The sequence below is a fragment of the Coregonus clupeaformis genome, chromosome 15, assembly GCF_020615455.1.
Source record: "Coregonus clupeaformis isolate EN_2021a chromosome 15, ASM2061545v1, whole genome shotgun sequence".
Lineage (NCBI taxonomy): Eukaryota > Metazoa > Chordata > Actinopteri > Salmoniformes > Salmonidae > Coregonus > Coregonus clupeaformis.
In genome coordinates, this window is record NC_059206.1 from 53,224,227 (window position 1) to 53,234,770 (window position 10,544).

Here is a 10,544-nt window from a genome sequence, read left to right on the forward strand (position 1 = left end):
TGTGCTTTCTTTTAGAAACTGACATGGCCCAGTTCCAACATTTCCAAATCATACAGCAAATGAGGGTGTTTATGTTACCATAAAAGGTGAATGGAGGGCGTTTTCCAGGCAGGATTGTATAATAGGCCTACAAGATGGTTCTGATTTATCAATGAAAACATTCGTATATGTTGTATGCGACAGTTTGATGAATCCCAATACTTTGTGGCGCACGCAAATCCTAGAATCTCCATGTATGCCTGAATTTAGTAAGACATTTACACTCGGTTGATAAATTAGGTCCCTGAGCACTTTCTGTAGGAGCTACAATATCTCGTCAATTATTGCAACTAGAAAGTCATTATTCCCATACTAGCCTACTCTAAAACCTATAGGCTATCCCTTAGAACTGTGTCGATCCGGTTCCCCCACATTAGCTCTGGATAAAAAGGACCTTCCTGTTGCTATCGCTCTGTTTTCATGGATATAAACAAGAGACAGCGCGGAGTTTTTTTTATTTCTTTTTCAGCCCTGCAAGCTTGTGCTATCGTCATGAACTGCACCTTATTTTTTTTGACCTAACCAGCGCGCAGTGTTGTTTCTGTCATGCCTGGCTGTTGCTCAGCAACACGAAGGCGTGTCCACTGGCGATGATTTAAGCAGTAGGAAACCCTTCTCTCACTGTCGGTTCAGTCTGTACTCCGGTCCCTGCATGGCAGCGGGATTGCTAGGGAGACGAGGGAATCCCCGGGTGTCGCCTCACTCCTGATCAATTTGCATCAGCGTTACCAAGCTTGGTTGTCTGTCTCAGTCTGCCTGTTCCATTCGCCGCGTCCACAAGCATGGCTTGGAGTGAAGTATAGCGCAACATCATCTCGGATTGTCAACCGGTGTAAAATAGGCTACATAACCCATGCTGAAACAACTTGTGTATTTTATAGAATACATTCATCAGAAGAACCACGTATATTTTCATTGATGAGGTGCGGGCTTTTTTAGTTTGACAGAGCAGCATTTTGGATTGCCAGTGCCATTATAAAGTGCGCTTGGATCCTAATAGGCTATTTCTTATTTTGGCAAAAAACGATAAGGATTTACATTGACATATTTTTTGTTTATGCAGGCAACCACCAAGTGACTTCGATAATATGGCATTGAGCGGGACGCTTTTGCCATCAATATCCACATTTGCAAGCGGCCCGACTGTCAAGAATAAATCCATGGGACATGCGAATTTGGTGAGTATGGTCAATCATAGCAATTTTCTATCTCAACAGTCTGGGCTATAGGCATTATTTAATGGTAGGTCAGCTCATAATCAGTTGTGTTTATGTCTTTCTATGGACATTTGTTTCATTGCTTGACATTATGTAATTGCTCGTAGTTCTTGTTGCTACATTGTATCATTGCCGCACTCCAGCGCACGGCACCGCTGTAGGGGCGTGCGCCAGCCGGGATACTAGTATAATTTTCAGCGTGGTCACTGACTGAATGGATGGTAGTCTACTATAAGATTTAGCTATAATTTACAGCATATACCCAGCAGTGGCATCCTGTATTGCTTTATTATGCCCTGAACCTTAGTCACTGTCCTAGCCGGCTACCACCCGGTACTATGACCTGCACCTTAGAGTAGGCTACATAAAGTCATTGAATACTGATCACTTTAATAATGTTTACATACTGTTTACCCACTTTATATGTATAGACTGTATTCTAGCCATGGCTCATCCTATATAACTACAGATGTACACACCTTTTCTATTCATATACTTTGCATATTGTCTTTACACACCATTATACAGTATGTAGGCTATATATAGTTATATACATTATATGTATATATCAGTTGCAGTTGGTGCAGTTTAAGATGAGGGAGGCTGATAATTTTTTTATGAGCATGGCCTTATTTCTATTACAGCATATTGGATGACAGTCATTCATATTCCATTCGCCCAGCTCAATGTAACATCGATAACTTTAGGCTACTACATGATACTCAAATTTTGCCTGTACCCAGAATGAGGTTGCTACAACCTAGCCTATGAATGAAAGTTTATAACATAGGTGCACACATCAAGAGAATTTTGAATAATCAAGGTGACAGACAGTGACACATTCAATACCAACTTGCACACTCTTGCCTGCATCTAGCTGATCTAGGGCATAATCATTAGTCCAACAGTTGCAAATTAGAGTTTCTATTGGAGAAATTCAGGTATGTTTATCCCCGTTTTGTTCCATTTGCTTCTGTTTAAGAAACATTTTTCAACATAATCGGCGGAATGAATACACCCCTGATCACACACAGTTCACTTTCATAGCAGCCTCATAAAAACAGCATGATCACTTTGCTCGTCCTTCTCGCAACTATCTACACGCTCTCCTCCTCTCACCTTTTCCCTTCGCTTGTGGACTTCAGTGCACAACACATCAGCTGTCTGTGACCAGGCAAAAAAAACTTTCCAAGCCAAACCTTCATATCATGACCGCTAACCGCTACACACAGCCTACATTGTTGTCATGTCATAGTCAACATAGCTACTAGACCTAACACGTTAGTAAACCCACTACAGTCATGCAGTACAGTGTACAGTCAGAAAGCAGTTTAGCAGTTACACCAACGGGCCCCAGTGGCAATAAGTTAATAAAACCAAAAGCTTACCTTGACTTGGAAGAGTTCTAGTGTTGGATAGACAAAGCCAGCTAGCTAACATAGCATGCCTTTATCTTTGAGCCGGGTGTTTGAGTAGGCTAAACTAGCTAGCTGCATTTGCTAGCTAAGTGAAAGTGAAAGTTTAAAAATCTCTCTCTCTCTTGCCTCTCCTTAATTTTGGAAGAAATTAATTTGTTCAAAACTGTTCATCTATTGTTTTTCTCTCTCTTTGAGTCAACTACTCACCACATTTTATGCAATGCAGTGCTAGCTAGCTGTAGCTTATGCTTTCAGTACTAGATTCATTTTCTGATCCTTTGATTGGGTGGACAACATGTCAGTTCATGCTGCAAGAGCTCTGATAGGTTGGAGGACATCCTCTGGAATTTGACACAATTACTGTGCAAGTCTATGGAACGGGGTGAGAACCATGAGCCTCCTAGATGTTGTATTGACGTCAATGTATCCAGAGGAGGACAGAAGCTAGCTGTCGTCCAGCTACACCATGGTGCTACCCTACAGAGTGATGTTGAGGCTACTGAAGACCTTCATTGCAGAACAGTGCATTTTAATAAATTATTTGGTGACGTGAATATATTTAGTATAGTTTTATCTAAAAAGGATAACTTTTTGTTTAAAGGAAATTCACTGTGGAGGATGGTCCTCCCCTTCCTGCTCTGAGGAGCCTCCTCTGGATATATTTATATTCCGGTCTCTGACATTGCTTGTTCTGATAATTCTTAATTTCTTAATGATAAATATTTTTAATTATGTGTGTATTGTGATTTTTTTTCTTTTCTTTACTGCTAGGTATTACTGCACTGTTGGAGTTAGAAACACAAGCATTTTGCTGCACCTGCGATAACATCTGCAAATCTGTGTACACGACCAATACACTCTGATTTGATTTGAAAATATTTAGGCTGTTGCCAATAATGTGAATATAATAGAATAGCCTACCAAATGTGAGTTGTTTTCAAGGAGAAGCTCATCCAGATCTCTTGTGTTATAGCAGCCTAATAAACTTGAACTAATCCATACATGTCTGGGATTATTGTACATGTCTGGGATTACACAAGCGTATTTGAGACACACTGATAGATATGACCAAGAATCACTTTCCCGTTTCAGTTAGACAGAAAGAAGAAATTAATCTACAGGTACTTACATTTGGCAATAAAATGTTTTGACCAAGGACACACAGTCTGGGTGAGCAGACTCACCTCAGCCAGACTCTCAATGACTTAGCACCATTATATCAGGCAGTCTTCAGCATTATGTTCATGGATTAACTATGACCTCAGGTCTCTTTCTATCCTCATATTGACTTTAATGTGTGGTTCTCTTGTCTTCCCTAGAGATGGAAGGAGGAGCTGTCCCACCTGAAGAGGAGCAGCTGTTCTGACCAGGACATCTCAACTGGAATGGCCAAGAAAGAACCTGAAGATCTGGACCTACTGGACTACGACTTTATCCTGTCCAACACTATGCTACAACAGCAACAGCAGGAACAACAACAGCAGGCTGAGGCTATGGCAGCGAGCGGGTCCCAGAACCTGTCCCCTTCCCCGGGCTCCTACTCCTCCTACCAGCTCCCATCTCCCCAGGACTCTGCTCACAGTGACATGCTGTACACTATCCCTGATATCAGCGACGTATCCCCTTCTGGGGGGTTCGTAGCGGAGCTGATGAGGCCTGAACTGGACACGGCGTACCTCCATCCCACCAGCCTGCATGGAAAGTTTGTGGTGAAGTCCACCATGGATATGGCAGAGGTTGGCCACAGCATTAATGTGAGTAGTAAGGCTGGTGTTGGTGTTGGCGCTACCACGGACCCCTCCTCCTCGTTGCCATTTATTTGCCATAGAATAAAGCAGGAGAACCCCAGCACGTGCACCATCACCCGGCCCATGGACCTCCACCTTGGGGGGATGAACTCACACTCCCAGCCCAGGGCTGGTCAGAGGCCCCACCTCGACCCACACGGTTTCCCCCCAGGGGGGCGCCCTATGACTGCCAGCCGATCAGCCTCATCTCTGTCTCCGGACCACACACTGGCCAGGGACCACCACCCCTCCAGCCAGGTGTTAACCCACCCCCAAATCCCCCTGCCCAGTCCGGGCTACCACCACACCTCTCCGACAGGTTACTCTCCCTTCCCACAGCAGCATGGGTCTCTACAGTACCAAGGTCAGTTCAACTTCAACTTCAATCTAAGTGTTTTTGACCAAGAGCCTTTTTTACACAACATTCCTCATTTTCTGGTGCCTGACTGAGGAAAACATTGAGGTGATGATGCTCATCACTCCACCCTCTTCTCTCCTCCTAGAGCTCATGTCCCCCGGTGGAGACAGTCTACCAGAGGAGCCCAAACCCAAACGTGGTCGGCGCTCATGGCCTAGGAAGAGGATTGCCACACACACGTGTGACTATGCCGGCTGTGGAAAAACCTATACCAAGAGCTCCCACCTCAAGGCACATCACCGAACACACACAGGTTGGTACACATGTTGGTTTTCTCATTGTAAAAACGCAATTTCTGAAGGTTTTATGATGTCAGGAGGATTTTAGAAGGCACTTTCTAATTCTTATTGCATCGCTCAGTTATGAGTTTCATTAATGTAGTTTATGGTTTATGAAATGGTAGGCCTTTAGTGATTAACAGCAGGAAACTTTGACATGGAGTTTTATATCGGATTAATATTAAATGTAATTTTCATTTTGTATTAATTTAGTAATGATTTGGTATGGAGACAGTCTGTAGAAGGGAGACATACATTTAATGGCTGGAATAATCCATTTAATTTGTTGAAATGGAACAATTTGTAACAGGCAGCAATGTGACCCTTGTGTTTTAACTGCACTATAGAGCTACAATATGACAATTTTACTTATTCATTCATTCATTAATTTTTTATTCAGTAATGCCAGTTAATTTCCCTCAGCAGTACACTATATGTTCACCTATATAGGCGGCAGGTAGCTCAGTGGTTAAGAGCGTTGTGCCAGTAACCGAAAGGTCGCTGGTTCTAATCCCCGAGCCGACTAGGTGAAAAATCTGTCGATGTGCCCTTGAGCAAGGCACTTAACCCTAATTGCTCCTGTAAGTCGCTCTGGATAAGAGCGTCTGCTAAATGCCTAAAACAAAACAAACAAAACACCTATAACTATTACCTTTCCTGCTACCTACCCCATGCTGCTTGGCCCTGGCATAACGGCTGTTGTATTGCTAGCAGTAAATTACTCTACTGCGTCATCATGGTAAAATAGCGAAAAAGAGAGAACAGCAGCCCAGTTGGCAGGTGTCATGAACAGGCATTTAAACAGCAGCAGCAGCAGGTTGATACTGATCACTTTTCAAATACAACTGTAGGCTGATTAGTTTAATCTTTATGCGCTGCAGGACAGGACCAAACTCTTTCTGTGTTGAGGAGTGGAGAGTTTGGTCTGTTTTTACTCTAGGGTAAACAAACAAAATTCTAACTTCCTTGTTTGTGTGTCTCTCTCTCTCTCTCTGTCTGTGTGTGTGTGTGTGTGTGTGTGTGTGTGTGTGTGTGTGTGTGTGTGTGGTGTGTCGTTAATAGGAGAGAAGCCTTATCACTGTGACTGGGAGGGCTGCGGCTGGAAGTTTGCCCGTTCGGATGAGCTCACACGGCACTACAGGAAACACACCGGGCATCGCCCATTCCAATGTGCCAAGTGTGACAGGGCCTTCTCAAGGTCCGACCACCTGGCACTACACATGAAGAGACACCTATGAGACAGTCACTGGACTCACTGGACGCCATGGACCAAGACTTAACCCTCCCGTTGTCCTAGGGTCAAAATGACCCGCCACTGTGTTGAACCAACTTTATTTAATTTTTATATTTTGGGGATCATTTGTGAGAAGGAGGCAGTGAGACTTTAAAGAAAGTATCACTGCCTCCTTCTCACAAATGATCCAAAAAATATAAAAATTAAATAAAGTTGGTTCAACACAGTGGCGGGTCATTTTGACCCTAGGACAACGGGAGGGTTTTAAAGACTAAAGATATTATTACAAAGACCGACCTGAACTTGTAACTTTAAAAACAAACATTGTCTTCCAGCCATTGTCAAAGCATCAAGAAAAGCTGTGTGATTCACGGCAAAGAGTGTTACACTCGCTAGGTTCAAACCCTATGACTAAAGACTGTTTTTCGTCCATCTATTAGTGCTGAGCGATTAACCGATATTGTGGTTATTTTTCGTTTTTTAAAATTAATTGGCAGACATTGGTTCAATTATTTGAATTCCAATTATTATAATTTTTTCTCAATGCACACATTGCACAGTTTCTCTCGAGATAAATCAAATCAAGCCCGAACTATGTGATGTAGTAGGGAGTTGTAGTTTCCAACAGGCTAATAATCTACATAGTTTAGCGCAGAAAACGTGGTAATTAACTATAATGACCATAATCCATTGCGCGCCTACTTGTCCGGTCTGTGCGTTTCTTTTACGCCTGTTACGTTAGGTGTGGGGGGCAGACACGGAAAGAGAAAGAAGATACAGAAGAATGCGCGATTGAGAGGGATAGAGAGCAATTGCTTCGCAATGTATCTCTACCTGAAAATACATAATCTAAGTCAGGGGTGTCAAACTCATTCCATGGAGGGTCTAGTGTCTGCTGATTTTTTGGTTTTGCCTTTCACTTAAGACCTAGACAACTAGATGAGGGGTTTCTTACTAATCAGTGACCTTAATTCATCAATCAAATACGAGGAGTGAAAACCCGCAGACACTCGGCCCTCTGTGGAATGAGTTTGACGCGTGATCGAAGTAATTCATAGTTGGTATTCAGCAGTCATAAAAGTATGCCTTAATTAGTTTGAAGAACTACTAAAATAGTGAATTTGTCAGACATCATAGGCAGCAGCCCTATAGAGATGAGATGATGACTTGGAATGAAATAATAAAGTCATCAAAGAAATATCAAAAAAAATATCCACAACAACTAAAATATTTTATTAAAGTCATGTGAACAAATTATGGTTAATAAGTGATAAGCAGTAATGGGCAGTTACTACTATCATGGGACTTTTTAAAATAGTTTTATTCTGTGTTGTTACAGCATTCAACCCACATAATTCATAACGTAAAAATAAAATAAAACTGAAATCGAAAACCCTGATTATTTTTTAAATAATTGAACTTAAACCGAACTGACCTCAAAAAGCACTAATTGCTCAGCACTACCATAAATGGGCTCGTGATATGATGTTTTACAAGACCCCTCAGAACAACCTCCTTTGTGGGACAAAACTGGAATTTATCGACAAAACTTGGGAGGACCAGGTGCCAACGTATGACTGGAAATGTATTAGTTATCAGGGAAACAAGACTCAGACAGACAGAACACAGAAGTGACAGAACACATCCTAAGAGGCCTTCTATCCATTCTATCAGCAACATTGTTTGTCAAGTTCATACAGTTCAACATACTGTATTAAACATTTATATTTATATTACTCTTCCAAGCCATTGATTTCAGGTACAAATTAATTTATATGTTACAGGAAGGTGCTCAAAGACTTTTAAGTGTTTTAAAAGGTACCAAAGATTTTTTTTAAAGAAAACAGATTTAAAAAAGAGTATCAAAGTACCATATGGTTGTCTGTGAGTTTCTTGTCTAGGAGTTTCTCTTCTTCTGCAATTTGACTTTAATCAGGTGAATACTTTGCTCCTCAAAGGTGATGGCAATCTTTCAATGCACTGTGGTCGCAAAGTGCAATAATGTTGTGTGAGACATTCATATAATTTTGTATCTCTGAACAATGTTTTTGGTTCAGAGTCAAAGCATGTAATATAATCTTAAATTTTGTACATTTGTAAAGAAAATGCTTTTTAAAACTGCTTAAAACGTTTTGTATGTTATGTATTTTACAACATAAAGAATAAAATGTATTTAAAATGAACTTTGTATGAACTGATCACTGCTGTTTTATAGCACTGTTATGTAAATGCTTCCATACTTGTATTAACCTGTAAAATGTTTCGATAAATGTATTTGGTAAATGTACCTCAACCATGTAAATTGAAATTAAGCAACATCAGTGTCTAATTTTATTAAACTATATAGTTTGACTATCTATTTACGTAAGTCATAGCACATTTAAATAATAATAATGCTTAATATCTTACTTAAGATGCTTAATAATGCTCATCTCCTTTTCTGAAGCATACTACATTGCTTTGGGTGTGTTGACATACATAAGCTGTGTGAAGTCATTCACAGAGCTTTAAATCTATTCAGGTATGTAAATAGTAACCATATATAGATCCTACCTTTCTCATAAATCAGTTGTTAGTGAAGGTACCTGTGTTTTAAAGGTACGTTACTATGTAGGAGTGGTTGGTGACTCATCAGTGTCTCCCTCCTCTGATAATTATATTTATGTACCTCCACACCCCTCTTTGTTATTGGCAGTTAGTTAGTCAATACTTGACCTACATACCAGGGAGGTTTATTCAATTCAGTTATCTTTACTAACCTATACTATACTCTCCAACCTGGTCAGCAGTATTATTAGACAAAAACACACTGATTTCAGACCCATTTTATGAAGACCCAGGCCCTGATTTCACATTCAGGGAATGTCCCCATAATAAACACCTGTTGACCAGACCAGGTAGGGGGGCCCAAACCCACCCCACCCATCCCCTTCCTCAAATCCTCCCCACCCCTCCAATGCCTCATCACACAGCCTCATCCGTCGTCGTGTGTGGGCATGGAGGCTGGGGGAAGTGGGGGGACACTGACAGATAGACTACAGTAGCTGCTGGATATGACTCAGCATGAGGGATAAGTATGTAGACACAGCATTTTACAGGTAATGCCGTGGCACAAATCCATCATACTAAGACTGTATGGTTATGACCTAGACAGGTGTAGACCCAATCTCTAGTGTTCCGATTTTTTCCAGCAATCAAATTAATTCCTGTAAATTTTGCCCACTTTCTGTCCCAGAATATACTTGATTTTGAGCTGTGAACTGGAAACTTTGTGGTGTGGTACATTTTGTGGTGCAGTAAAATCTCAATACCTGAAAGTATCCCACTGAATTACTCACGTACAGCACAGTACCAAATATTTTTTAGAACTAAACCAAGATAGACCACAGCCTGTCGTTTCCAATGGGAACAAATTAGTCATAGTAGGCAGAACAAGCAAGAACGTGGGCAGAGCCAAGCATGAGCTAGCGCTATCCTATTAGTCCGTTCTAGGTAGATCTGCATATTTCCGTTAGGAAACGCCTACTCTGTGAAGTGCGCTTGTGCAATAACTCAATTCGCCTTTGCACTCCTTCTAAACAAAGCAATTTTTCACAACTTTGGCAAAGGTTAAAGTCTAGTCCACTCTGCTCATAACATATTCTAGTTTTGGGAACAGAAAACTGTATTGAGATCAAATGTTTCATCGATGAGAAAATGTGCAGAATGACGGTCAAAATCCATCTCCTTCAATCTACTCCCACTGCCGGACACTGGGCTTCCTCTCACTACCATATTTGGTAGTGAGTGAAAACGCCAAGCAGCTGCTTCACATTTATACATCCGGTGAAATATCTGTCTCATTGTTCTGTCTGTGACAGTACTTTAGCTAGGTAGGCAGGGTTGAAACAGGCTGGGGATTTTAGGGTCTTTGGCTGCCCTCTAGTGGAAAATAGTATGATCTCGCCTGGCCATCTTTAAGCCTACTCAGGTATACAGTCAGCTTGAAATACATTAGTGTATACCCTGGCTTGTCAGTTAAACTGTAGGGTATGGATGGACTAAATAGTGATAATGGACTTTAATGTCTTGATTTACTTGAGCTGTTCTTGTCTATTAATGTTCTGTATTATGTCATATTTTGCTTTTGCAACAGCTAATGGGGATCCTGATA

General features: G+C 41.2%; 1 protein-coding gene across 1 annotated transcript; it reads left to right on the forward strand.

Moving 5' to 3' along the window:
* The first annotated feature begins 670 nt into the window (after window positions 1-670).
* LOC121583388 (Krueppel-like factor 4) lies at window positions 671-6,473 on the forward strand. Its single transcript, XM_041899567.1, has 5 exons — window positions 671-962; window positions 1,103-1,217; window positions 3,994-4,825; window positions 4,965-5,132; window positions 6,220-6,473. Exons 1-5 carry the CDS (start codon window positions 958-960, stop codon window positions 6,393-6,395), a joined length of 1,296 nt encoding a protein of 431 aa, XP_041755501.1. The 5' UTR covers window positions 671-957; the 3' UTR covers window positions 6,396-6,473.
* The last annotated feature ends 4,071 nt before the right edge of the window (window positions 6,474-10,544 follow it).